Source organism: Castor canadensis, chromosome 7 (assembly GCF_047511655.1).
Source record: "Castor canadensis chromosome 7, mCasCan1.hap1v2, whole genome shotgun sequence".
NCBI classification, from domain to species: Eukaryota; Metazoa; Chordata; class Mammalia; order Rodentia; family Castoridae; genus Castor; species Castor canadensis.
Window position 1 is genome coordinate 59128797 of NC_133392.1, and position 27999 is coordinate 59156795.

A 27999-nucleotide genomic window follows, 5' to 3' on the forward strand; every position below is an offset into this window, starting at 1 on the left:
TAATACTAGACAAAATTCTTTCATGAAATCTTAAAATCATTGTATCTTAATAAAATGTCATTGGTGTTGTATCAAGTTAACTCTGCATTTTTAGGAGACAAACAAAGAAGTAATTTAATTTGGACATTTGCCATATGGTTCCTGGAAAGCCTTTATTACTCTGAAGCCAAAATTGTGATTTTTGCATCCTTCGAGTGACTATCATGAGATGTAGCCTTTAAAAAAGCTTAAGGCTTGAAAAGATGGCTCCAATGCAATTTATGTGAGCAGAAAATGGCTTCAGCTTTAGCAGTTCTTCATTGTAATTTTTCAGCTCTCTCAAGCAGGACAGAGATCAACTCTTCCACCTCAAAGATGCAGAATGGTACAGAAAATTACATGCAAATTATCAGAGGCTTGAGGTTAAGCATTAATAAAGAGTCCACTTCAATAGATGCCTCTTGGCCTCGAGGTGTGGCTCAAGCAGTAGAGCGCCTACTTTGCAAGCTCAAACCCCAGAGTTTGAACCCCAATCCCACCAAAAAAAAAGTTCTATAGATAGCTCTTGCTCTCCTATTGGCTGCCTAAATTTTCAGCTTGCCTGTTACTCCTCCCACTCTAAAACATATCAGCACCAGAGTCCCATCCCCAGAGAGTCTGATTTCACACTGTAAGTGGGCATCGGGACTTTTTTTTAACATTCTCCATGTGGGTATAATATGAAGTAAAATTTGAGAACACTCAATATCTGATCTTTTTCTGATCTAATTCTTACTTCTTAGGTATGGAAGCCATTTACCATTTCTGATTTTGCTGCTGCAGGCCTAGTTCATCTATTTAGTTTAATTCTTATTTATTCGAATCTAGAATAAGATCACATGGATTAATTATGACCTCAAACGCACCAAACAGTTTAAATTCAAGCAACTGTTCACTCAGATCCCTTTGACATTGTAGTCCCAATGACATGGCAGAGAGGTTCTCACCAGTCCACTGTTTTCTTTCACTACATATCTGGTGCCAAGCAGGGATAAAGAATTCAACCACCAAATAAATCTGCCTGTCATCAATCTGTCATTTCCTTCAGCTGTCCTGTTGTTTATTAGGTGAGTGGCTTACCACCCCCAGAACTGACATGGCTACTCAATGGCCAACCTGTGCTACCAGACGCCTCCCATAAGATGCTGGTCAGGGAGACAGGAGTCCACTCTCTACTCATTGACCCGCTCACCCAACGCGATGCAGGGACCTATACGTGCGTGGCTACCAACAAAACCGGGCAGAATTCCTTTAGTCTGGAGCTCACTGTAGTAGGTAAGGTTTTTTGCTGGGACCCCCCCCCCAGGCATAACTCCCTCCAAAGTAATTGTGTGAATATGAAGGACCTCTGACAAATTCCTTAGTCTTTTGCCCCCAATCCCAGCTTCTCTTTCACTTAGGAAGGACCATGTTTTCAACATTGCTTTCAAAGTTATGTGGTAATATGAAAATGTAATGTGGTACCTTGCACATATTACACATGCAATAGATGGGAGCCATTGTACTAGTTCATTAAGCAAGCAATTAATTAATTAATTGACTATTGCTAAATTCCATTCCACTTGCCCTACAATGATTCCTGGGACATACCTGGCTCTTGCATCCCCCTAAGTTGCATGCCTTTGCATCAATGGTCCCTCTACCCAGAATGCCCTTCTTCACTCAGTCACCTCCTACTCATTCTTAAAGCCTAATTCAAGTATCTACACCCAGGACCACTGAACCCACCAGGTACTCCTCTCTCCCTCCTATGTTTCCTTAACACTTAGGACAAGAGGGACTTACTGGGCACTCGTGGCCTGCTGTGCAATTGCTCACTTGTTTGCCTCCCTTCAGAACTCTGAGCTTCTGAAGCCAGAGACCTGGCTTGGAGTGTCTAACTCCCATGTCAGCCATGCTGCCTGGAACATGGAAGGTGCTCAGCTAATGCTGAACTGATAACTAAATAAATGACCTCTAGTCTTACGAGATGATAGGAACCAAACCCAATGTCTACAAAAAGGGCAGCGAGCTGTCATTACCCAACCTAGCAGGGCAGTGGGCCAGCCAGATTAAATGCACAATATAGGAATTCTAGGGTTAGGCTCGCATCTGCTATCTGGGTGGCTTCTCAAGAAAATCAGGGTGGCTTTAGCCATTCCTCTCTTTAGGCAAGTAGCTGTCCCAGTGCTTCATGTCCTCCCCTACCCCATGTATCCTTTGCCTTTCTCCTTCTTTTTTTTTCTTTCTTTTTTTTTTTTTTTTTTTTTGTGGTACTGGAGCTTAAACTCAGGGTCTTCGCCTTGAACCACTCCACCAGCCCTATTTTTGTGAAGGGTTTTTTGAGTTAGGATCTCTCGAACTTTTTGCCCAGGCTGGCTTTGAACCACGATCCTCCTGATCTCTGCCTCCTGATCGCTGCATTCTAAGTAGCTACCAGTTGCCTGGCCGCCTTTCTCACTCTTAATTTCTTCTTGCCAACCGAACAGGAAAGACACATTTTGCAAGGATGCTTGATTGCAGGATTTGACCTTTTTTCTAGTCAATGTTGCCAAAATATTGACTTTGCAGCCCTGACATACGAGATTCTGGCTGAAGAATGTGTGTGTGTGTAAATATAATAGCTCTGTAGGTGTTTAGTTTTTTTCAAAATAAAAATCTGTGGGAGGTCTGACAGACTGGCTCAAATGGTAGAGCACCTGCCTAGCAAGCATGAGGCCCTGAGTTCAAACCCCAGTACTGCCAAAAAAAATGTGGAGAAATTAATGTATCCTCTATGAAATAAACTCCAAAAAAGAAGAAAAGAATCACTTCTATTATACAAAGCATATTGTTTCTCAAAAGTCACTGCTGAGTAATAGAAGAAACTCCTTTAATCCCATCGTTCCTAGTATTTGCATCCCCTGCTGTGGCCTGGGGCCTTGGGTATTGTCTCAAATGGCCTATGTAGAGATGAGTACCCCCATTTCTTTCTTAACCATTCATGGAGCTTTACCAACGCAGTAATCCTCACTAAGAGGCGAGGTGGGTGTGCCTACTTTGCTAGATTCCGGAGTAGAGTGAGTTGAGGTGTGAACCTCAAGATGCTTGCTTTCAAACAAACAAAAAAAAAAGTTGCTTCTCTTGTTCAGCCAAAGAAGTGAAGAAAGCGCCTGTGATCCTGGAGAAACTGCAGAACAGTGGTGTTCCTGAGGGCCACCCAGTGAGGCTGGAGTGCCGTGTGATAGGCATGCCACCGCCCGTGTTCTACTGGAAGAAAGACAACGAGACCATCCCCTTTACCAGAGAGAGGATCAGGTACAGCAGCGCCAGCTCCAGAGACCACCACACTCCGTAGAGTTTTTTGGGCTGCCCAAATAAGTCTGTAGCCTTTTGATTCTGGCTTCTTTCACTTAGCATACTGCTCTTGAGTTTCACCCATGTTTATTGTACATATCAAGAATTTATTCCACTTGGAAGTGTGGCTCAAGTGGTAGAGCACCTGCCTAATAAGTTCAATGCCCTGAGTTCAAAAGAAAAATAAGAATTCATTCCTAAATTGGGCATATTGGGGCATGCCTGTAGTCCCAGCCTGATGCAGAGGCAGGAGGATTTAAAGTTGAAGACCAGCATGGGCTACATAGTGAGACCCTGTCTCAAAAAAAAAAAAAGAATTTGTTCCTTTTTGTTGCTGAGTTCATTATATTTATATCGTTAAATTTTTAACAATACTGGGGTTGGAACTCAGGGCCTACACCTTGAGCCACTCCACCAGCCCTTTTTTGTGATGGGCTTTTTCAAGAGAGGGTCTCATGAACTATTTGCCCAGACTGCTTTCAAACCACAACCCTCCTGATCTCTGCCTCTGAGTAGCTAGGATGACAGGTGTGAGCCACCAGCACCCAGCTTTAATTTTTAAGTTTAACTGCACAGTAGAATTTTATAAAGATCTTGCAGTCAAACTAGTGCCCAGAAAAGCTCTTTAAAGTAAAAAACAATGTTAGTCATCTTTCTGCCACTATAACAAATTGCTGAGACAATTTATAAAGAGAAAAGCTCACAGTTTCAGAGGTTCTAGTTGGGATCAGGGACCCATTGTTTCTAGGCCTCTGGTGGAAGTGCCATGGCAATGGTGGAAGCACCTGGTGGAGCCAAACTGCTTCCCTCATCCCCAGGAAGCCGAGAGGAAGAGGAAGGAACTAGGGTCACACCATCCCCAGTGAAGGCCCACTCTCAACAACCTGCCGACCTTCCACTTGGCTCCACCTCTTAAAGGTTCCACAGCCTCCCAATAGCATCCTCTGGGGACCACACCTTTAATACATGGACCTTCAAGGGACACTTAAGGTCCAAACTATAACAAAAGCTAAAATGCAATAAAACAGCAAGGAATTTGTACTCCTTTCCATCCTTCCTCAAGTGGTTGTGGAGGCTGTGAAGAACCCAAGCAGGATGCCTTGCTCTGTTTTCCCTAACCAACCTTATTTCTTTGCCATTTTGGTGTTATGCCACAAGAGGGAGAGATAGCTCTAAACAAAGTCTTTCCTCTGAAAACTTTCTCCACAGTGAACTCAATTTGTCTCAGAGGACATGATAGTTCGGTTTTACAGAACGTTGGCATCTAAGATATATAATGTGTGCAGTATATAGCAGCATGTCAGCATTTTTCTCTGGAAAAATGTAAGCCAGAACAGAGAATATTTTTGCGTTAACACTTTAGTTCAAATTAAAGTAACATGTTAAACTAGAAAAAAAAAAAACGTATTATGCTAGGTAAACCTCCCTGTGTCCCTCTTAAATGGAGAGTCTAAAATTTTAAGTATGGTTTTATTGGGCAAAAAAAAATCAACACGTGGAAAGCACATCCCCAGTCAAGGTTGCCTGTGGAGGCTGGTGGCTGCTCAGCCTCTGGACTCTGGGAACTATCTTGGATTAGTCACTGCTGCCCAGGGGGATGGCAGCCTAAGACTCAGAGACCACTGTCCATTCACACAGTTTTCTCACCTTTGGTAAAAAAAAAAAAGACTGCTGGTATCTGTGAGAATAAGACATTCTGAAACTTTAAAGCTGTAGTCATTTGTTTCTGGAAAGCCACACACCTGGGATCATCAGAATGGCCCCAAACATAGACAGATAAGTGGATAGACAGACAGATAGATGATTGATAGATAGATAGATATCAATCACTGTGCTATAATTATGGTTTACATGTCCCTGCCTTCTCACCTGGATGTCTTTGCTCATGGCATTCCTTCTTTGACAACTCTCTTCCTTATGCCTCCTCCACCTGCCCTGCACCCAGTTCTCTTCCCTAACATCTGTGATCCCTCCAGGCTCAGTTCAAAATCATCTCTGCAAAGAGCAGCAGCGCCCCTGCTTCCTCCCCTCCTGGTCCAGGACTGAGATGGTGTTCTGCTGGCATGCTGTTGCATGCTGCCACTGTTAGTGTTGCTGCTCTCATCCTGTCCTAACTGGACTTGAGCATCGTGAGGGCAGGGACCTTGTCTTCTTTGTCTTTATATGTCCTGCCTCCTCCCAGCACCCAGCACCAGGCCTTTCCCTGACTAGCACTCCATACAGGAGAAATGCAGGAATTTCCTCTGTGAGCTCCTCTCCTCCCTGAACTACACTGATGGTAGCATTTCAATGTGTCTCTCTCTCTGACCCCGGCTCCTAGTCAGTCCTCCTCGCCACTGTCACAGTGATCTTTTATGAACGCAAACTCTTCATATCACTTCCTGCTTAAAAATATCTTTCAGAGGTTTCCCATCACCTGAAAGGAGAGTACTATGTTCATGTGGACCTGCCTCCTGCTTTCTTTATAGCCCCCCGCCATCACCTTCCCATATGCACTGTGCCCCCGCCATAGTGACCATGTCACACTGGGTCCACATGCCTTTGCATAGGCTCTTCTACCACCTGGAGCAGCTTCATCCCCAACCTCTACCTTTTACTTACTTATTTTCTTACTCTTAATATTTGGAGGGAGGCTTTTGAGACAGGGTCTCACTATGGAGCCCAGGGTAACCTCAAACTCACAATCCTCCTACCTCTGCCTCCTCAATGCTAGGATTACAGGCATGCACCACCATGCCTGGGTTTTTTGTTTTTTTTTTCTTCTCCATCTTTTCTTTTCTTTCTTTCTTTAAAGGCCCTGAGGTCCAACACAGGGCCTGGCACATGCTATACAAGTGCTCTGCCTCTGAGCTACATCTCTAGCCCTTGTGACTTTTTATCTTCAAATTTGCCTTATGTTTGTCTTCACTTGAGTTCTCCTTTCTTCCCTTTAGGAAGGAAAAGATCTAAGAGTTTCCCTCAGCCCTGCAGTTGACAGACTTTCTTCTGCTCCTAGATAAAAATGGGTGTATTCTTTCTTTTCTCCAGTATGCACCAGGATGCAACAGGGTATGTCTGCCTCCTCATTCAGCCAGCCAAGAAATCAGACGCTGGATGGTACACGTTGTCAGCCAAGAATGAAGCTGGCATCGTGTCGTGCACAGCGAGGTTGGATATATATGGTAACTATTACGTCACTAGTTCAATGTCTGTGTGTGATGGGTAGCTTTTTTTTTTTTTTTTTTTTTTGCGGTACTGAGGTTTGAACTCAGAGCCTTGCACTTGCTAGGCAGGTGCTCTACCACTTGAGCCATACCCACAATCCTGTTCGTGTTGGTTATTTTTGAGATAGGGTCCCACTTTATGCCTAGACCAGCCTGGACCATGATCCTCCTATTTTTGCTTCCCTGCATAGCTGGGGTGACAAGTGTGCACCACCACACCCAGCCTCTCAGCCTCCCAAATAGCTAGGATTACAGTCTTGAGCCACCATGTCTGGTACAGGAAGTTTTAAGAATCATTTTTTAAAGGATCAGTGTAGTACCTTTTCATAAATGAAGTGGTTAGATTACATTATAATTTAGTGCTTAAAAGATGGATTTTGATGTCATCTCTCTTCTAGTTTCTTCAGGGCTTTTGTACACTTTTATGTTCTGTTGAGCTTAACCTTCTTCTAAAAGAGGGCCTCTAACACCCTCTTTAGGAGGCCGTCGCTGGTCCTCAGCTTTCATGTACTTGTACCCCTCACCATCCGGTACCTTCCTCCTGCCTCCTGCTGCAGTGGGTCACCCACCAGAACTCACCACTGCTGTGACGTCCAAGCAGAATTTTCCAGACCCCATTTATTCATTTATTAATTCAGTTAATGCGTATTGCTCCAATCCCCCAGTCAGACTTCCCTATTAATAGAGCTGTAATAAGTGACATTTAAAGTGACATGATTAATAAGGTGGTACCTTGGATTCTCCAGGCCCCTGAGGTTATTGTAATTATTGTCTTCCTCATTTAAACACTGGAGGAACCAAGACTCAGACACATCCATGATACAGGTAGGAAGCAAATCCAGGTCTTCAAAGCATTCCTTGGAGCCATGTTTCTGATTTTCAAAAAGATTAATTTTAAAAATCTTTATTGGGCTGGTGGAGTGGCTCAAGTGGTGGAGTGCCTGCCTAGCAAGTTTAAGGCCTCAGTTCAATTCCCAATACCACCAAAAGAACAAAAATTAATCTTTATTAATGTATTTGTGTATTGCAGTCCTCTCCATTATACTTTTTGACATTAACTGGTTTGGGTTTTTTATTGTTTTAATTTTGTTTTTTGGTGTTGTTTTTGAGACATGATGCTTACCCTAAAAGAATGTTCCATTTTTTTGTCTCCTTTTTTTCAAATAATCAGTTAGGTCAGTATGTTATGTGCTCATAACTGACCTAAAATGATCAATTAGAATAATGAACAGAAGCAACTCCTGTCTAGAACTGAGGGCCCAGCTATTTATAGGCACACACCAGATATCCCCTGTATCTAGTAATATACAGGAGGGGCTTGGCCTGCCATTTTTCCAATAAACTGAAGTTTTAGAAATGTATAGGTTCTGATTATTCTCCTCTAACCTTAGTAGAAGAGATAATGTGTGCTTCTGCTTCTATGAGTGATATCGATGATAAGTTGTCACAAGGAACAGAAGAAATACTTGCTACAAATAACCCCAACATCTCTTTTGTTGATAATTTTTTTTGCAGGGGAGTGAGACTAGAGTTTGAACTCAGGGCTTTGTATTTGCAAAGTAGATTCTCTTCTGCTTGAGCCAAACCTCCAGTCAATTTTGCTCTGATTATTTTGGAGATGAGGGTCTCTCACACTATTTCCCAGGCTGGCCTCAAACCTTGATCCTCCCAGTCTCAGCCTCCCAAGTAGCTAGAATTACAGCCACTGGCTCTGTTGTTGATAAAATTTCATTTCAGAATCTAATACCAGAATATATAAAGCCATATTTTTGGAGATGCAAAGACTAGGCCATAATCCTCTGAAAATATTCATTAAAACAAAGCCATCAAATAAAAACAAATTGAAAATAATCCAAAGAAATAATGTTATGGGATACATAACTTTCAGAACATTTGGAATAAAAAAGAGGGCCTGGGGTTGTAACTCAATGGTGTTTGTGTAGCATGCACAAGGCCCTGCATTCAATCACCACCATCACACACACACATAACTTCTAATACTAGAAATTGCTGTCCAGTTAAGACATCAGAGAGAGGGCTGGAGTTGTGGCTCAAATGGTAGAGTACCTGCCTAGTAAGCTTCAAGTCCTGAGTTCAAACCCCAGTGCAGGGAAAAGACAAAAGAACATGTCATTAGTTGTTTGGGGTTTTTTGGGGGAAGGGGAAGGTTGGGGGTTTTTTTGTTTGTTTTGTGTGTGTGTTCATTTGCTTGTTTGAGACAGGGTCTTACTAGTTAGTCCAGGCTGGTCTTGAACTTGGGATCTTCCTGCCTTAGCCTCCTGAGTAGAGTACAGGTGTTTACCGCAAAGCCCAGCTACTAAAAGATTGTTGTTAGTGGAATCACTACAGATTTTGCCCTCAGGTTGTAGCTTCCCAAATTTGATTTTCTCAGTTCCCTTAGAGGAACTTATACTCTGAAAAGCTAATTCAAGGTAATAAAAGAACAAAGAACCAATTTATAAATCAGAATGCTAAATAGGGCACAGCTTTCTGGCACCCAGAGCCCCACCTAATGCACGTCTTCTCCACACCAAGGTCCCCAGAAACCTAATCAGGAGATTGCTTGGTAATTTCTGAATCGGAGACAGCAGTAAGACTGCACAGTTGGGTGGGCATTCCAGTCAGGCCATGTTCAGGTATAGGAATGAGCTCTGCTAAAAATGGTTCCTCCTTTGCACAGTGCTTGATGAACATGAAAACTCTAGTTAAAGTTCTCTTTTGACCTTGAATTACAGTTGATCGCATGTAAGTTCTTTTTCTGTCTTCTCGTTATAAGACATAAGAATCTGATTAGGGTTGTTGGTAGGTAGGTAACAGCTGCTTATCGAGGTTGCAGGGGGCAACCCATCTTTTTATTCCCGTGCCACAGGTTTCTTGTCCCCACCTTCTGAGAGCCCATAGTCCTCCGTCCATAGCCCCTCACAGATCCCATGTCATCCCAGTGCCAGGGACAATTTTGAGAAGTCACCCTTGTCACCCACATTTCCTTCTCATGGGCATTCTAGTCCCTGAGTTGGAATCACCGGTTTTAGAATTAGGGCCTAAGACATCACCAGCCCAGTTTCCCGGTTCTTGGCAGGAGAGGTTTCCTTGCTCCCTTTCACAAATGAGGCCTTTCGGATCCAGATATATTTAAACGCTTTACCAAGAATCCACAAGGAGTGTCTCTGCAGTGTCCCTGCTGGCCGTGTTGCTGGGATCCTAACACATTATCTGCTCCATTTTCCAGCTCAGTGGCACCAGCAGATTCCGCCACCCATGTCCATCCGGCCCAGCGGCAGTCGCTACGGATCTCTCACCAGTAAAGGACTTGACATTTTTTCTGCCTTTTCTTCCATGGAAAGCACAATGGTGTATTCGTGCTCTTCTCGCAGTGTAGTGGAGAGCGATGAACTTTAAGGATGTCTGGGTGCCTGCTGCGTGAGGGGGCGGGCTGTGGAGGGGGGAGGAGTTCAAGCAGACACAGTGGTTTCCAAGCAACTGGATTTGAGTGAGTTCCCATACTGCTGGACCTGTGGCAAGAAGTGCTTTGAATAAGATGGCTGGGGACTCTTACCTGCTCTGCTGGGGAGAGCAACAGGGCTTTGCCTCAAAGATTCTAACAGAAATGTGAGCAGACAATACACATGAACCAAAGATATAATACCTCTGCCATCCACTGCTTTGGGGGAAAGCTAGTATGATCAAACCCCATGAGCAGCAACTAGGGGCCATAAGCCGGGGCTCAGAGAAGCCAGACAGTAGTGATCTTAGGCTAGAACTACTTTATCCAACAATGCAAAGGAAAAAGGAGGGGAGGTCACCATTGCGTCTCATGGATTACACCCATAGCAGTAGTTTTGGGGAATTCATTAAGTCAGCTTCACTGAGCATTAGTACAACTCATACATGTGGTATTTGCATACTCTGGGTGTATTGAGCTATATAATAAGGTATAAAAAATGTGCTTGAGATAAAAAATTCTCCGAAACACTCAATATTGCACAGTACACTTATTCTAACGTCAAAAACAGGGCCCCACCATCCTAACCACTCTATTTTCTTTCTGACGGTGACTAATTTTTCTTCTTGACTTTGCACATCCCTTGAGAACTAAAGGGCTGTTAATAAACCAATCAGAAAAAAAATCTGCAGGGTCACATTAGAAATAACCAGCTTCTTGGAGTGCCAGTGACTCATGCCTGTAATCCTAGCTTCTTGAGAGGCTGAGATTGGGAGGTTAACAATGTGAGGCCAGCCTGGGCAAATAGTTCATGAGACCTCCATCTCCAAATAAACAGAGCAAAATGGACTGGAGGTGAGGTTCAAGTGGTGGAGCACCTGCTTTGCAAGGGTGAAACCCTGAGTTCAAATCCCAGTCCCACAAAAAAAAAATAAATAAAGCAAGCAGCTTCGACAGACTCCATGGCTCAAGCTTGTAATCCTAGGTATTTGAGCTACTTGGGAGGTGGAGAGCTGGAGAATCATGGTTTGAGAACAAATGGCAAAACGTCTGATACCCCCATCTCAACCAATGGCTGGATGCAGTGGCATGTTCCTGTCATCCCAGCTACTCTGGAAAGTACAAACAGTAGGATCACAGTCTGGGTCAACCTGGCATAAAATGAAACCAACCCAGCAAAAAGGACTGGTGGAGTGGTTCAAGTGGTAGAGCTCCCGCCTAGCAAGCACAAAGCCCTGAGTTCAAATGCCAGTACCACCAAAGGGGGAAAAAAAACAAAAACAAAAAGACACTGAGCTTCAGTTACCACTTGCAAAATGTGCAAAAATCATGATCATTTACTCAGAAAGTACAGCCCATGTTCTCCCGCCTCTCCCTAAAAGTCTGGAAGTGTAGGTGGCAGTAAGGAAGGAAGGGATGCAGACAGGAGGAAGTGATGGAGAACATTGGCTTTTCACTGAGCACACCAGAGAAGTTGCTGTGGAAGTAGACGTCTTTCATAGTTGTGAACAACTTTGAGATCATTGGTCAAACTGCATTTTCTAACTGGGCAGGTAGAAGGAAAGGGGAAGAGGCATCGCCCACCTATTCAAACCTGACTCCCAATTAAGGACTTTTTAGACTTGTCTTCACAGCAACAGCCCTTAGTGCCTAGAAGAATACCTAGCACCACCAGCCATTCAATAAATACTCACCGGTGAATGAATCTTGTATTAGATGCAAGAATCTGCGATTCACACAGCAGTCCAATCACTGCCATGGGAATGGTCAGCACACCAGTGTTTGCTCCAGGCTCACCAGGGAAATGAATTGAGGTGTCTTATCAATTCCTTTTGCTCAAATCTCTGGTGTTCTCTGTACCAGACCCCTGCAGCTGCCATCTTACTCAAGTGATTTAGGTAGAGATAGAAACTGCTTAGAAAGGCTTGAGACTTTCTTCGCTTCATGGCAAGGATTTCCAGTATAAAAATAAATTCACTCAAAAAATCATTTCTGTGTCCACTCTCTATAAGCTGCTGTACTAGATACTGTGGAAGACACAAAGATATGAAAGGCTGGGATGTGGATCAAGGAGGAGTAGAGTACCTGCCTACCAAGTGCAGGGCCCTGAGTTCAAACCCTACTGGTGCCCCCCCCAAAAAAAAGGTACAAATAAAACACAGCCCCTGCCCTCGGAGAGCTTACCTTCTAATAGGGAAATCATATTTAAGGCATGTAGAATGCTGCTTCTTGAAGGAAAGATGAATTATTTAGCAGACAGAAATTTGTAGAGCTCTTTATCCTATTTTTTCATAACTTAAAAAAGTCTTCTCAGTCCGGTGCTGGTGGCTCACGCCTGTCATCCTAGCTACTCAGGAGGTCAGGAGGTCAGGAGTCGCCATTCAAAGCCAGCCCGAGGAAATAGTCCACAAGACCCTATCTCAAATCACCCATCATGAAAAAGAGCTGGTGGAGTGGTCAAGGTGAAGGCCTTGAGTTCAAGCCCCATTACTGCAAAAAAAAAAAAACCTTCTTAGTCTTTTTTATTTTTTTTTATTCATATGTGCATACAATGTTTGGGTCATTTCTCCTCCCTTCCCCCACCCCCTCCCTTATCCCCCTGTCCCCTCCCTCTCCCCCCCAACCCCCTCAATACCCAGCAGAAACTATTTTGCCCTTATTTCTAATTTTGTTGAAGAGAGAGTATAAGCAATAATAGGAAGGAACAAGGGTTTTTGCTGGTTGAGATAAGGATAGCTATACAGGGAGTTGACTCGCATTGATTTCCTGTGCATGTGTGTTACCTTATTTTCAGTCTTGATTTCTTTTTTTTTTCCCCCTAACTACTTCTCTACATGATTTCTTAATGAAACAAAATGCAATAGGTTACATCCTTAAGAAATATTTCAAATTATTCAGCAGAATTCTCAGATTTTGTTTCCTTTTTTATGTCTGCAGTAACACTAGTAAACGATAGGCAACTCAAGGTAACAGAATGCATCTCACACAGAATGGGCCCTGTAAAATGTTCTGTTTGGCTTTGGCTCTCTTGTGTAATCTCTTATAAGCAAGAAGCACTCTAACTCCAAGATCGCACACCATCACAGTCAGCTTTCATAGACCCTAGACAGTCCTATGATGGGATAGTCTTCATCCGTACATGTCAGCTTTCTAGTAGTGTGTTCAATAAAGAACCAAGAGTAGTGCCTAGCAAGCGTGAGCCTTGACCTCCAAAAAGAACTAGGATAAAGAGCATACTTAGACACTAGGTGGCACTGTCTCACTCAAAATATAATGAGCCTAAAATTTTCCTGAAATTTGAGCTATGGGATCGTGTTAAATCGGGGTTTCTCAGCCTGGTCACTGTTGACATTTGGGACTGGATAATTCTTCGCTGGGGGAGGGGGAGATGTCCTGGGCATTGTAGAAACTCAGCAGCATTCCTGGCCTCTGCTTACTAGATGCCAGTAGCAGCACCTCCCCAAGTTGTGGCAACCCCAAATGTTTCCAGACAGTGCTATCTATTCCTGGGGAGGCTGAATTTAAAGTTCTATGTAAGCATGTTTCTATACAACGTGAATTGAGTCTAGGCAGTAATTCTTAACCTTGGCTGCACAGTAGACTCTCCTGGAGAGCTTTTCAAAAATTCCAACACCCAGGCCACACTCCAGATCAATTAAGTAAATAACCTCTAGGGTTGTAACAAAGGCATCCAGAGTTCTTAAAGTTTCCCAGATAGCCAGGTGCCAGTGGCTCAATCCTGTAATCCTAGCTACTAGGAAGCAGAGATCAGGAGGATCACGGTTCCAAGCCAGCCTGGGCAAATAGTTTGCAAGACCCTATATTGAAAAAACCCATCACAAAAAAAGGATTGGTGGAGTGGCTGTAGGTGTAGGCTCTCAGTTCAAGCCCAGGTCAGGTGATTCCAACATACAGCCTGGAGTGAGCTTTCTCTCGCTCCCTTGTTACTACTGACCTGCCTGGACCTAACTGGTGGTGACGGGAGATGCAGAAAGAACAATAGATAAACATGCAGAAAGTTGGGGTCAGGTGTGTTGGGCACTCAGATGGAGACACACAACAGCCTCATTGCTTCTTTTACTTCTCTTTGCTCTTTTTCTTTTCTCTATCTTTTCTTTAAGGCCTTGCTTCTAAAGTCTTTCTTTAAAACCTTGTTTCTAGTCTTTTCTGTTCTTTAAAGTCTCTTTTCTTAGACTCATTCTGTCCCATGTTTTCTCTTAGCTTTTCTTTAGCATAATCTCTCTTAAAGTCTTTGCCCTCAGACTTGCACTGTCCCATGTTCTTTCTTTAGCTTTCTTGAAGTCTTGGTGCTCAGACTTGCAAACAGCAGCAGCCGCATCTAAAAACTGCATTAGCATAACTCTTAAAGTCTCAGTCCTCAGATTTGCACTGTCCCATGTTCCCTTTAGCTTTTCTTTAGTGTAGCTTTTCTAAAACCTAAGTATAAAGTTCTTGGTGCAGGAAGCTGCTCTGGTGGAGATGCAGCAGCCAGCAACAGCTTCAGCAGCAGCCAATCAAAATCCCCCATCCAAAAGCCTCGTCTTCAGCGAGTCTTTTATATCCAGTGGTAAAGAAGGAGGTGGAGCAGCAGTTCTTGGGGAGGGGCGTGACATTGGAACAAGAGAAACCTGCTCTCTCCTTCTCTGAATGTAAACAACTTAGGAAAAGCAGCTGTTCTGCATCCTGCCTGGCTCTCTTCTGTGGCTGGGGCCACACCAAACTCAGCCAGTCATTGAGCACAACTGTACTTATGTAGGCTTCTCATAATCCACTCCCCACAATGGCCAAGGCTGAGAAGAATCATTTTATTATAGATTTTATTACATTTGATCACAGAAATTTCCCAGAAAAGTCTGAAGGGATACAGATGGCAGAAACCTATAGGGCTGGCACACATGCAGAATGGACTGCCCCTGGATGCACATGCAGTGTGTACCTGGAAAACAGAAAGAAAAAAAACACCTAAATTTGCTTCATTGCTAAGCTCACTAGACCTGTGGCACTCATGGAGCCCCCAGAGGAAGCTCAAAAATCTGTAAAAATGGCAAGGGAAAGCTGGTGTAATTCATCTTTGTTTCAAAAAGCCATAGGGTCCCCTAAGCATCCTTCTCTAGGTCTATGAACAATGTATATCATGGAGAATAATTCCCAGAGAACCCAGAAGCTGACTTTTATCGGAACAGGTTCATTTGAATAATCTTCAAGTGATACACAAGTTGCCCTCCAAATGTTGACTTATAAATTGGCTGTTCAAAACACAGGCTAGATTTCCTTACATGCGTATTTGTCCAATGCTGACTTCCAAGTGAACCCAGAAAAGCCCATCTAACAAATGACTAAATTATAATAGTTCTGTTACTCTAGTTGGATTATGATCCCAAGAACAAGGAGCCAATAAAAGGAGAAGAAAGACTACTCCCTGCATCTTTCTTTGTGTCTATGATGTGTCAGAGCTAGAGAGCATTTAAGGTCCTTTCTGCATCAGCCCCCACTTGGTGTTTCTCTCCCCAGGTGCCCATGCCCCATGTTCATAATCCTCACTGCTGTAACTTGTCCCTTGTCACCCCTTCCCCAAAGTCTGCCAGTGTACTACATGCTCCACAATATATGTTAACTCCAGCTCCCACATCTTGGCTTGGTGTTTAGAAGCAAGCATTCCAAATGAACAAATTCCCAGTGACTGAGTCTTTTAACTACACTGAGGTGCTGCGTTTTAAAAGCAATTTCGACCACAGCCTGGTGGTACATACCTGTAATCCCAGCTCTCTGGAGGTAGAGGCAGGATGGCCAGTTTGAAGCCAGCCTGGACTACATAGTGAGATCCTATCTCAAAAATACAAAACAAAACAAAACAAAAATCTTCCACATATTCATTAACTTCTAATTAATAGAACTGCTGGAGGGTTTTTGTTTGTTTGTTTAATCAGGCTCTGAGAGGAGATGCAGGGAACTGAGTCAGACATCCCATTGTTCTTGCTGATAATAGCCTCTTTCCATTTCCTTTCTCCCCAGCTCTCTCCCAAAGTACCTTCCAAGCTGGGATCTTGAGTCTGGTTGCACATGGTCGGTTTATAAATTGGCTGTAACTCAAAGTTAACAGAGAAACCAGAAACAAGCAAATTTACTCATACCGACCTTTATTCAAGGTCCATTCCAGGGTCCCTGGACAATGATTGAGTTGAAAATCAGTATGTCTTCCCAGTAAGATGAGCAGTTACCTGGATTTCAACAGAGCTCATGGAAGTACTTTGCACCACTAATGGCCTTTCAGTATTCCAGAGTTAATTAACAAAGCATTGTTTAAGAACTCTAAGCATCTTCTAAACTCTGACGAAGCAGAGGTCATTAATATGCTTAAAAGTTGCTAATACCATGTTTTTAAAAATCTGTGCAGTGCAAAAAAAAATTGCGTATTTGTTAAAAATGTGTTCACCTCTTCTTTCTAATTATATTAGTTAGCATACTTGATATTATGGAACTGCAAACAAGCTGCCTTTTGCTAGTATGTAAATAATGGGTAGATAATATGTAAATAATAGCCACTTCCAACCCTGAAGAGCTAGAGCCTTGAAATTACAAACAATAGAGAAAGGGCACACTTTTCAGTTGTCTGAGAATTGTGCTATAAGTGCTGAGAGGAAGCATAAAGAAAATGGCTGTACTGTAGAGGTTGTACTGTAGATTTTAACATGGAAGTGAATAGAAAATGTTTACCTAATTAGAAAAATTAAAATGTTTTAGCATTAACAAGAAAAATTGAAGGCTGAAATAAATGTACAGTTTTCTTAAAATGCAGAAAATAGTTCTCACTTCCAGATTATTCTTTCTTAATGATTGAACCCATTTTTGAGTGTACAAATATAGTTGACTCAAAAGTAATTTGTATAAATTATTCTTATCCAAAATTACATGCAGTATAAATTACTACATGAGCTATAAACTTGTTAAAATGTCTCTAGAACCACAAAAAGATAATTGGGTTTTGGTCCTCCTGAAATATTTGGCAAATCCAGAAGACTTCTCACAGAATGTTCTTTAATTCTTTAAGGTAAAAAATCATTCCCTTAAATTCTTCCTAAATGAAACATTTTCTGTGTCACAAAATGGGATGCATGCATGAGGTCCTGAGTTCAATCCCCAAGGCAGAAGGAAAAAAAAATAAGGAAAATACTTGAGGCTTTCCCAAGATGGTGGGTGGAAAAAAATAATATTTATGAAGAGTTTACTTTAGAACCCCTCCTTACAAAAACAGTTCTTTTTAATTCCAAGAACATTTAAAATATTTTTCTCCAAAGTAAATAATTCATTTTTAAAGTTCACATTCCTATTCCTACTACTTTGTTTTTCCTTAGAAGGTGGTATGCAATGGTGGAATTTCTTCTTCCAAGATGGTATTCAGAGGGCAGCAGGGCAGATCAGTGGTAGAGTATGTACTTAGCTTGCCAGCACCCTAGGCTTGATCCCCAGCACCTAAAGCAATAAATCTGAAGGATGATCAAATGCATTCAAGAACTAGCCTGTCTTTCTGCAGGCAGATTCAAGGAAAAATTCTTTCGGCCTGGGCAGAATCCCTCAGGAAAAAGAACACTGACTCCTGTGTCTATGCTGGAAGCTTCACAGCAAGGGAGTCATCACATTCTTTCAGGACGTCCCCATGGTAGTGTTACCCCAAACCCTAAAGAAGAAACATTCCAGCCTAGCCTGCCAGCGGCCTCATGTTAAAACCAATTCACTTTAGGCTAACAGGTGCGTGTGGACCCTCAAATGAGCATATCATTTAGTCTCTTTGCATTCTTAGTTACATTAAGTTCAAGTTATAAACTCTGCTAATTTCATAAAGGCTGACAATGACACATGTATGAGCACACATGAGCGTGCATACCCTCCCCCCACATACACACAAATGCACACTTGAAGTAAGGAGCCATGCAGCAGTCATAGTGAGGCAGGCTACAGTAGGGAAAGTTCAGGACTCATAGAAAAAAAATTACATCATTGATTAACCATGCTTTGGCTCAGGAATCACCCTCATCTGGCCGGGAACAGCCATGCCCCTCCCCACTCACTGATTATTGAATGAGAATCACTTGGTCCTCCCCTTCCCATAGGTTATCTAGGTTTTAAAAGCACCTGAAGAGCAAAAACAGGCTCTCTCAGCTTCCACATGGACCCCATCATACTTCCCTGTGTATTTCTCTTCCCTAACTTTTAATAAATCCCCTTTACACCTACATGTCCTGCCATGGACTCTTCCTGGTGGGATACAAAGAATTTGTAATACCAGCACCGTTAACAATAGCATCCTTAATTCAATCAGAATCATGAGACATCTCTGAAACTTTCATTTCTCTCCTTTCCATCATTTCTTTCCCTTGAAAACATACCAGACCCCAAAAGGTTCACTTCCACCTCAGCAAGATTGAGTCAACTCCTTTTTTTTCAATTGTTATGCTGGATAGGGGTACATTGTAGCATTTACAAAAGTTCTTACAATATGTCAAATATATCATAGTTCAATTCACCTCCTCCATCATTCTCCTTTATGTTCCCCCCATTCCTGAGTTTCAAAAGGTATCATTTTTACATTTACATACATGGGTACTCAGTATTTACACCATATTCACCCTCCTACCCCTTTCCTCACATCCTCCACCCTGGGTCAACTTCTTTTCTAAAGTACACTGTTGGTTTTTGAAATCTTAATGGAAAAGCCTTTCTAGAAGCCATTTTGAATTGTGAATTACACAAACTGTGTATTTTGCCTCTACTCCTAGAAAGCAAAAAATGGACCTTGCTTTTTAGTCCTGTTCCTCAGCATCATGCATGTTAAGACATTCTGTGGAACTGAAATCCAGTGATCATTTAGGACAAAATGTGTGTGAGCATAACCTGTGTAACAGAAGCTACATGATAATGTTTTCTGGCAGACCACAGCATCTCCACGGCACCTGTTGTTTTCCTTAGTCATGCTTTCTTAAAGATTTGTTGGGATTGGGATTTGTTAGGAAATGTGTTACAATTAGCAAAAGGTAAGAATTAAGAATCAGTATTTCGCTTAACCAAGATGTTTTTAAAGACAATGTAGAGGATATGATGGACTGGTACTTTGTTAAATAAAACATTCTTTATTCTCAGTTAATTGTTGGATTTTGTTTGTGGGGTTTTTTGTTTGTTTGTTTTGGTGTTCCTGGGGTTTCAGGGCCTCATGCTTACTAGGCAGGCACTCTTACTGCTTGAGCCATTCCACCAGCCCTGTTTTTGTGTTGGTTTGAGATAGGGTCTCTGGAACTATTTGCCTGGGCTGGCTTCAAACCTTGATCCTCCTGATCTGTGCCTCCTGAGTAGCTAGGATTATAGGCATGAGCCACTGGCACCCAGTTGTGTTTTAATTGTTCTTTTATGTGATGGTCAGCCAGGTGTGGCCACGAAATTAGGCACAGGAAAAGGTCAGGAAAAAAAAAAAGCTTATTACATCATGGCTTTTCTTTTGGAGGGGGTGGCTGGGGTTTGAACTCAGGTCTTCAAGCTAGCAAAGCAGGTGCTCTACCACTTGAACCACATCTCCAGTGCATTTTGTTCTGGTTGTTTTTTTGGAGATAGGGTCTCTTGAACTATTTGCCCAGGCTAGCCTCAAACTTTATTCCTTCAGATTTCAACCTCCCAAATTGCTAGAATTAAAGGCATGAGCCACTGGTACACTGCTACATGGCTTTAAAAACAAAAAAATGGTGCTACTGAAGATGGAACCACTCTACCACTAAACTACTTCCCCAACCCCATTTGACCTCTTTTGTAGTTTCTGGGAGAAATGAAAGACAAGGCAGGATTGGCTAATTTGAATAATTCTGGCGGGTTCTCAAATCTAGGACAGGTCCATAGCTGCCTGGTAGCCGGCCCTGTGTTAATTAAGGGATTGCCAATAGGGCCAGATAGAGGAGGTATGACTCTAGAGTGCTAATCTGCATATCACTTAAATTAAGCCCTTTGCTATCTCTAAGCATTGCCTAGCCCTAGGAAGAGGAGTCTCTTCCCAGCTAGAATAATTTTTGAGATGTTAAAACATCATAACATACAGGAAAAAAAATTTAAATATAAACAATACACTTAGTATATGAGATGGGTAAATTCTTGCTCCCCAGTTTTGTTTTGTTTTTTCAGGTTGGGTATCTGGGGATACACTACCAGTTTGAAATAGCAATCCCGAAGTCCCATGTTAATTCAATAAAATACTTGTTAAAGTTTGCACTTCTTAGTACACTGAAGGCCAAACTAGGAAGATGGATTTTCAAAGATGAACATTATAAAACACTGTGCTTGATCCTCAGATGGATGGATGGATGGTTATGTAGGTAGGCAGGGAGATAGATAGATAGATAGGTAGATAGATAGATAGATAGATAAATAGAAAAGCAATAATGTAGCAAAATTAGGTTTTTTGGTACTCTAAACTCTATGTTATACAATAATGTGAATCTTTAACTACACAAAGATTTTACATTTGCTTTATCTAAGTTTTTAACTCATAAGTCATAATGAATCTCCCAACATACAGTTTGAATTTCATCAAACATCAAATGTGATCACTTACTTTTCCTTCAATGACTTGTAGGAAACAGAAATAGGACATTGACTGGGGTGGAAAGCTGAGGAATTTGGTAAGAGCTGAATTACTTCTAGAAATTTCCAAAGCTGACAGCTAAAGTCATAGTATTTAATAGACAAATCTCCATTGTTTTGGGTGCAGTGAGGTTAGAGAAGGGTTAGGAGTAGGATCCCGAAGTTTTATTAAATTGTTTGATTTTATTAAGAAAGTGCTATTAAATTCATAGCCAAAAAACCCCCATTTTTTCTGTGCAAGGCTCTGTAGTGACAGTCATAGAGATATAATGAAGTAAGTTCCCTTTCCAATGTATTTACACTCCAAAGAGGGGAATGTAGCATCCTGTGAAATGATTAAAGACCTTAATATTTTTTTAGAACTTCACTGAAGAACACACTTCTTTTTAAGCATTAATTTTATTCACTTACAACTCTACAAACTTATAGGGGTTATTAACAAAGCAATTTGTAAGATTAAGGGACGTAGGTTATTGTGCCCAAAAATGCAAAAGGCAAATGCCTTGAGTCTTGCCATTAACTCCAGTGCCTCTGCAAAGGGGAGTGTGACCTGAACGGTGTCCTGGGATCATCTCTTCTAAAGCTATGTTGTTCGCCTACTTAACTACACAGCATCTTTTAAGGGTTGCTGGAGTCAAGAGGATAAACAATTTTATACTGTAATTTGCAGTGAAGAAGCAAGTCCTGAACCTTCCTTGGTTTCTTATTAACAGATGTCAGGTGAAAAGGAAATTCACCATCAACCTTTATGGGTGTCTTGAGATAACCAGATTTGTGCTTCTGTAAGTTTAAGACACTTTTCCAAATTACAAACCAAATGTATTTTGATCATTAGGTATAAGAAAATAGTAATTTTGATGGAGACTCTGTAAATAAATTGCAAATAGGAGGCTTTAGATTCCATAATAACAGGACTTAGAGGATGACATTATTGTATTTGTTGACGTACGACAAATTCCAAGTTCTAGTTTTTCTAGTTGTGAGGGAGACACTCCTCCCAAATGCTGATGACTACCAAGGTATTCTTCACATCAAGGGTTGGTTTATTCACATAATAATTCAGCAAATTTATAAAAGTAATTCAAGCCAAATACCAAGTGTATTATTTTGCTCCCACTTTGATTAGCCATGATGGTAGTAAGAACCTTATTGCTTACCTTGTACTGACTACAAGGAAATCTCTTCCCACAAGCAACATTTTTATTTCTTTATGTAGAAATACATATATTCCTGTGTGAACGTATATATGTGTGGATATCTATTTTTTCCTGTACACATGTAGGAATAAATATTTGGGTATTTGTAGATAATTTAGTAATTAACTTAGTAAGGAAAATAAAATATTGAGGAACTATATGACTTGTTAATTAAAAGCTAAATATTATTCCAATGTAACATCTTTATTTTTTTAATTTTTTTTTCATTTTTCTTTTATTATTCATATGTGCATACAAGACTTGGTTCATTTCTCCCCCCTGCCCCCACCCCCTCCCTTACCACCCACACCGCCCCCTCCCTCTCCCCCCCCAATACCCAGCAGAAACTATTTTGCCCTTATTTCTAATTTTATTGTAGAGAGAGTATAAGCAATAATAGGAAGGAACAAGGGTTTTTGCTGGTTGAGATAAGGATAGCTATACAGGGCATTGACTCACATTGATTTCCTGTGCGTGTGTGTTACCTTCTAGGTTAATTCTTTTTGATCTAACCTTTTCTCTAGTTCCTGGTCCCCTTTTCCTATTGGCCTCAGTTGCTTTTAAGGTATCTGCTTTAGTTTCTCTGCGTTAAGGGCAACAAATGCTAGCTAGTTTTTTAGGTGTCTTACCTATCCTCACCCCTTCCTTGTGTGCTCTCGCTTTTATCATGTGCTCATAGTCCAATCCCCTTGTTGTGTAACACCTTTTTAAATAGCCACCAAAAAAACTCTATTTCCAAGTTGGCAAATAAAGATTTCAAATTAATTACTCATATTCTGGCCAGCTTGCCTATTTTGCCTAAGTATTAGAAACAGCACATTTGCCAACTGGTGGATTAAACTTTAAACATTCCAAGCTGGTACCCAGGAAGCACTCAACATCATCACCCTCAAGTCCTCGGCGCACTCAGAAAACCAGCAGGTACTTGGCATGAATAACAAACCCACGTTATTTATATTTTACAAAATCTGTATTTTAATAATGTGTACACAGTTTTTAAAAATACAGAGTACTCATGCCCACAGACTCTAGCAGTAAAAAGAAGCGGGGTGCTGGGGGATGGGGGTGGGAGTGCCCTAGCTCTAGCTGACGCATGCACACATGACGCTGAGCAGAAACGCATCTACACGACCGCAAGGTGGCTGTGGGTGCTCACGCAGTAACGCATAGTGTCACTTCTCCCCAACAGGACAAGTGGCTATTGTTCAGAGGACTGAAACTTCGGTACAGCCTAAGCTTACATTTTCTTAAGCTTGATTTCCCTCTAAGTAGTCCCGGAAAAAGGTCGGACATTATTTACACAGCAATCAGACTCATTCACAAGATTCGTGAATGAAATCTACCAAATCCAGAAAAGGGAGGGGAGGGGCGATCGAAGTCTTGCGTCCACAGGTGTCCATAGGTCGAGGATGCGAAGGGAAAGCAACCGCAAGCTGGCTAATTTTCTTCAAAGACCTCCCACCCCCCTGCGGCTCCCCGGGGCCGGGTCCCGCTGTCCCCGCGCGCCCTAGCTGGCCAAGGGGAAGGGCTCGGGCTGGAAGCCGAAGAGCCTCTGGCCGTAGGGCTCGCCCTCGCCCGGCAGCTTCGCGCCCGCGAACGGCAGGTAAGGGTGCTCACAGTGGAGTTGGACCCAGTCCCGCTCCGAGCCGAAGCGCTCGGCCTCGGCCAGGATGCGGGTCAGGGCCATGATGTAGCTCAGCGCCATCTGCAGCGTCTCGTACTTCGACAGCTTTTTGTCCTGGCCCCACTGCGGCACGACGCGGCGCAAGCGGTCGAAGGCCGTGTTCAGCCCCTGCATGCGGCGGCGCTCACGCGCGTTGGCCGCCAGGCGTCTGCGCGCCGCGTTCTCCAGCCGGCCGGCCCCGGCGCACGCGCCTGCGCACTCGGTCCCGCCCGCGCACGGGGCTGCGGCGCGCGCGCCTGCCGGCTGGCAGCCCAACTTGCAAGATTTCATCACCTCCGGGGCCCGCAGGCGGGAGAGGCGGGGCTCAGCTGGCTCCGGGACCGGTGCGTGGCTTGGCACTCGAGCCGCGCGCGTCCCGACGTGGCTCTACTTAGCAAATAAGTCACAGACACAGCAACTCACGTGCAGTCAGTCTACACTGGGGAGTGCGGGGCTCGGCCTTCTGTCTTGCTGGATAACCGGGCTGTCTCTCATCACTTAGGCAAATGTAAGGGAGAGGGAGATGCTCAAGAAAAAGGCATTTTCCCAGCGTGAGGTTGAAAAAGAGAAGGACACCTTCTTGCAGCGGTGCCGGGTATGGGGGTTGGGGGAGCACCCCCGGTCCCCTGATGAGATCTTTCCCGAAGCTCGGCTAGGGAAGGAGCGCTGGTACCGCACTGTAGCTGTCGGCGAGCGCTGGATGAATCTTTGACGGAGGAGAATTTATAGCCCAGGACTAAAGGAGGGAACAGGTGGTGGCAGGTGGGCGGGCGTCCCTCGGCTTCCATCTCAGCACCTTCCTACCCTGGGAACTGCGGGGGGAGGGGGCGACGCACAGCAAAATCCTGACAGCACTGCCTTCGTCTGTTGAAGTCTCTCCAAAGCTATGTCCAACGCTAACTACCACACCATCTGGAGTGGCCTGGCCGTCCCCAAAAGAGTAACAAGGAGAGGGTGGGGGAAGAGCTTGGTCCAGTTTTTCCCATATCAGCGAGTAGTTTACGTATCAAAAATGTAACCGAGGCTTTCATATTATTAGAAATCATTTGCGTGGAGATGTTAATTTTGGCGATCTTGAGGCACATCAGAAGTCTCGTTTAAGATTTAGCCTTGTTGAGAATTGTGACAGTTTTGCATAATGGTGATCTAATATATTGGTATTTTAATTGTATCCATTAGGCAAATTGGGACACATTAGCAAGCCCTAATATCATTGTAGACCTGGAATTTCACTGTGCAAATAATTTGGCTATTTCCTGTGAAATAATGAATAACATTAAAATATTAATGTACATATTTAAAACTTTTATATTATTCTGATTATGTAATTGGATTACCTGAGTTCAGATGCAAATTAACTCAGTGTCTATACTTTATTTCCCTTGTTCATAAATGTTTGTGGGATATACATCGAAACGATGACTAATAAATTATTTGATATTTAAATCTAATAAAACTAATCATATGCATATATGTACAAAATGCAAACATCCAAGTAATTTGTGAGCGTTTTAAAAATAATTCGTACTGGAAATTTTTGCCCATCTCATAAGGCTGAAAATAAATGGTTCTGTGGTGTCACATGTCCTCAGGAACAATAATGATGTGTGAGTTCCACTATTGATAATTATATGATTTATACAGAGAAACCATTGATTCAATTCTCTCACCTCAGCTTGTTTTTTGTTCACTTTTTGGTGCTGAATATTCCCTTAATTTTTAAAAATATTATTAGTATTAATTAATTGTTCAAAGGTACCTCATTGTGATTTTGTATATAATGTGGTTTGACCAAATTCACCCCATCTATATTACTTTCTTAACCTACCTTCCTCCTCCTCCCTTTGTTTCTTATTTTTAGGAGGAATAAAATGGCAAAGAAACCAGCTTTGAATTGTTTCAGTTCAAAATCATTTCTGGATCTTTCAGGAATACTAAGTGCAGTCTTCATTCTTTTGAAATAGGGATATGTCAGCATTATTCTGAGATATTTTTGTTTAATTAAATCATCAAGAAACTCTCACAAATCAAGTCTTTTAACCATGACTTGCTTCCCCTGCCGTTGTCTCAGACTGTAACCCCATTGTGACTATCCTGACTCCCATAAATAGTTTATTAAACCCCAGCTGAAGCAATGATAATGAATGAAGTTGAATAGGATGCAATTGCACATTAATGATCTTCAGCATGACAGATGCTGAACACAGACTTTTGCATGGAGCCACTACGCTGTTAACTCCGAGTCCTAACAGTCGTGTTTGCAAATGGCAGTCCTGCAATGGGAAAGGCTGCTATTTAGTCAGCAAAATGTCAAATATGTGTTTTTGAGTTTTCATGGAGATCTGCCCTCTTCCTGCTCTTGTTTCTCATGTTCATTTCTCTCATCTTCTTCCCCAGAGAGGTCCCTCTGTGCTGCTCCATGTAACACCTCACTGCAAAACAGCCCCTGTGCTCCTCTGGTCACTGTTGTCCAAAGTATTAATGAAATGTGTGGCTTTGCAAACTGTGGACCTGGGATTGGTGAGTTCACACAGCCCAGGCACCAAAGCATCAAGTGCATAACTTGAAGAGGAAAAGGAAAGGGAACATAGGCTAGAAGATGCCTATGACATGAATTTGATCCAAGGGTAGAGTATTGCCGTAGAGGGCATAGATTAAGACATGTCTCAAACATAATATGAAAGACATTATTAGTACTACAAAGATGCTTCTGGGAAAGAGGGGTCCACTGTCGAATAAATTCGAGAAACACAATTGCTATCTCCAACTTGAAGAGTCATAAATCAAAACTTGCATGAGAAAGTTTCTGAGAGTCTCAGGGTAAAAAAAAGCCTACTAACATCGGTATTTCCTAGATCTGCTTGAACATGGAATTCTTTTTTCCTACAAAGGTCTAGGAACACTTTTTCAAACTTGCTCTAGTATCTTCCATTTATTTTATAGAGGAGTAGACAGATCCAGAGACTGAACACTGTGCTTGAAAGTATAGAGCAATTTAAGGACTGAATTGAGACAAGAAGTCACATCTCTCGCACCCTTTGATTTTAAAGGCTTTCTGAGCTCTCTTAAGGCCCTCATTGTACAACAGGGCAAAAGAGATCTACCAGTGATCTCCCAAAGTCAGGGAAGTTGCTGGTAAAAGTTTCAGGAATGTAATTAAAATGCCATGCTTAAAGGTCAGCATTGTTTATATCACAATCCCAGTGTCTAGCACAGTACATAGAAAATAATAAATACCCAGCAGGAATGACTGGGACAGTTCATCCGATAAAGATAGAAGCTGATCAGAAAAAGCACATTTGGGTCTGGTGAAGTGGCTCAAGTGGTAGAGTGCCTGCCTAACAAGCCTGAGGCCGTGAGTTCAAACCCTAGAACCACCAAAAAGAAAAAAAAAGAAGAAAGAGCACATTTGTAGTGAATAACTCATAGTAATGGTTTGTATCTCTCACCTGCAGAGAGAACATAAGCTAACTCCTCATTTTGAACACAGACTCTGTGTGTGTGTGTGTGTGTGTGTGTGTGTGTGTGTGTGTAAACGCATAGCCATTTGGGCTAGAAGAACATGCATATCAGACAAATTTCTGCAGCATTTCTGTATTGTGGGTTGAATTGGCAGTTGCTGTTGTTAAATAGTTTGTTGGAGGCCACTGATTTGTACTAGGCTCTTGTACAGGGCCCAGCAGACCAAATCAACATGGAGTCATTCATGCTAAATGAGCATAATTCCCTAGGAGTATACTCAGTATATTGACACAAATGTCTGAGTGTCAATTAGTTACAGCAGCTGAACTTCAGTCAATCCTAGGTAGACAATTGATTTAAATAAGTCAAAATCTGTGCTGAGTTAAAATCTACACCTCAATTCTGTTGCCTGTCCACACACTGCCTGATCATGTTGCTAGCTAAAGTTCTTTGAACTTCTTATGGTTCAGAAATGTGCCCAATTCTGAATAAACACCAATCATGAATAAAAGCCAATTTAGATCTTTAAACTAAGTCCTTGCAATTTTGTCTTTTGATACTACTATTTGGTGGCTGGGCAGAAATCAAACTTGGCAAGTGACAATATGAAGAGAAGGAGCTTACACCTGTAAAAGGAGTAGATAAATAAGAGACATAGTACCTTAGAGAGTAAAAAAAAAATCAATGGCTGGGATTATTATGTGTCCAAGACATTCAAAGATAAACATTCCTCCTACCTCAGACTCCCAAGTGCTGGGATTATAGTGTGTGCCACCATGCCCAGCTCATTGGTCTTTGGATCTAATAAATAATTTTTAAATCTTTTACACACAAAGCTACAGTTAAAGTCATGCTGTAACTCCTACTCATGTAATTTTGGGCAACTTTACCTTACCTACAAAAGAGAATTCATAACAGAGCCAATCTCATGGAGCAGAATTAAATGAACTATTCTTTGTAAAGTGCTTACATCTCTACCAGGGATACAACTAATGCAGTATACATGCTTGCTGAAATAAATGAAATAACCTGTTACAATTTTCCAAGGTATCCTTCCGCTCATTTTTGTTTCCTCATTTTTCT

General features: G+C 42.2%; 2 protein-coding genes across 5 annotated transcripts in view; one reads left to right on the plus strand and one right to left on the minus strand.

The window, feature by feature from the left end:
* The window catches only part of Mypn (myopalladin), an 84423-nt gene extending 72456 nt beyond the window's left edge, over positions 1-11967 (plus strand). For all 4 annotated transcript variants that reach the window (XM_074078994.1, XM_074078995.1, XM_074078997.1 and 1 more), the window contains 4 exons: positions 1086-1293; positions 3129-3294; positions 6361-6494; positions 9766-11967. In XM_074078994.1, coding sequence (XP_073935095.1) covers positions 1086-1293; positions 3129-3294; positions 6361-6494; positions 9766-9935 — 678 coding nt within the window. In that variant the 3' untranslated portion in view covers positions 9936-11967. The remainder of the gene's footprint in view (positions 1-1085; positions 1294-3128; positions 3295-6360; positions 6495-9765) is intronic.
* A 10215-nt stretch (positions 11968-22182) lies between these two features.
* Positions 22183-27191, minus strand: Atoh7 (atonal bHLH transcription factor 7). The gene has a single exon (XM_074078998.1). The coding sequence runs from the start codon at positions 23743-23745 to the stop codon at positions 23299-23301; it is 447 nt and encodes a 148-aa protein (XP_073935099.1). The 5' UTR covers positions 23746-27191; the 3' UTR covers positions 22183-23298.
* Positions 27192-27999: the final 808 nt, after the last annotated feature.

Bases quoted from the DNA above. Each gene is read 5' to 3' on its own strand.
- Atoh7 (XM_074078998.1), bottom strand. From the start codon at position 23,745: ATGAAATCTTGCAAGTTGGGCTGCCAGCCGGCAGGCGCGCGCGCCGCA.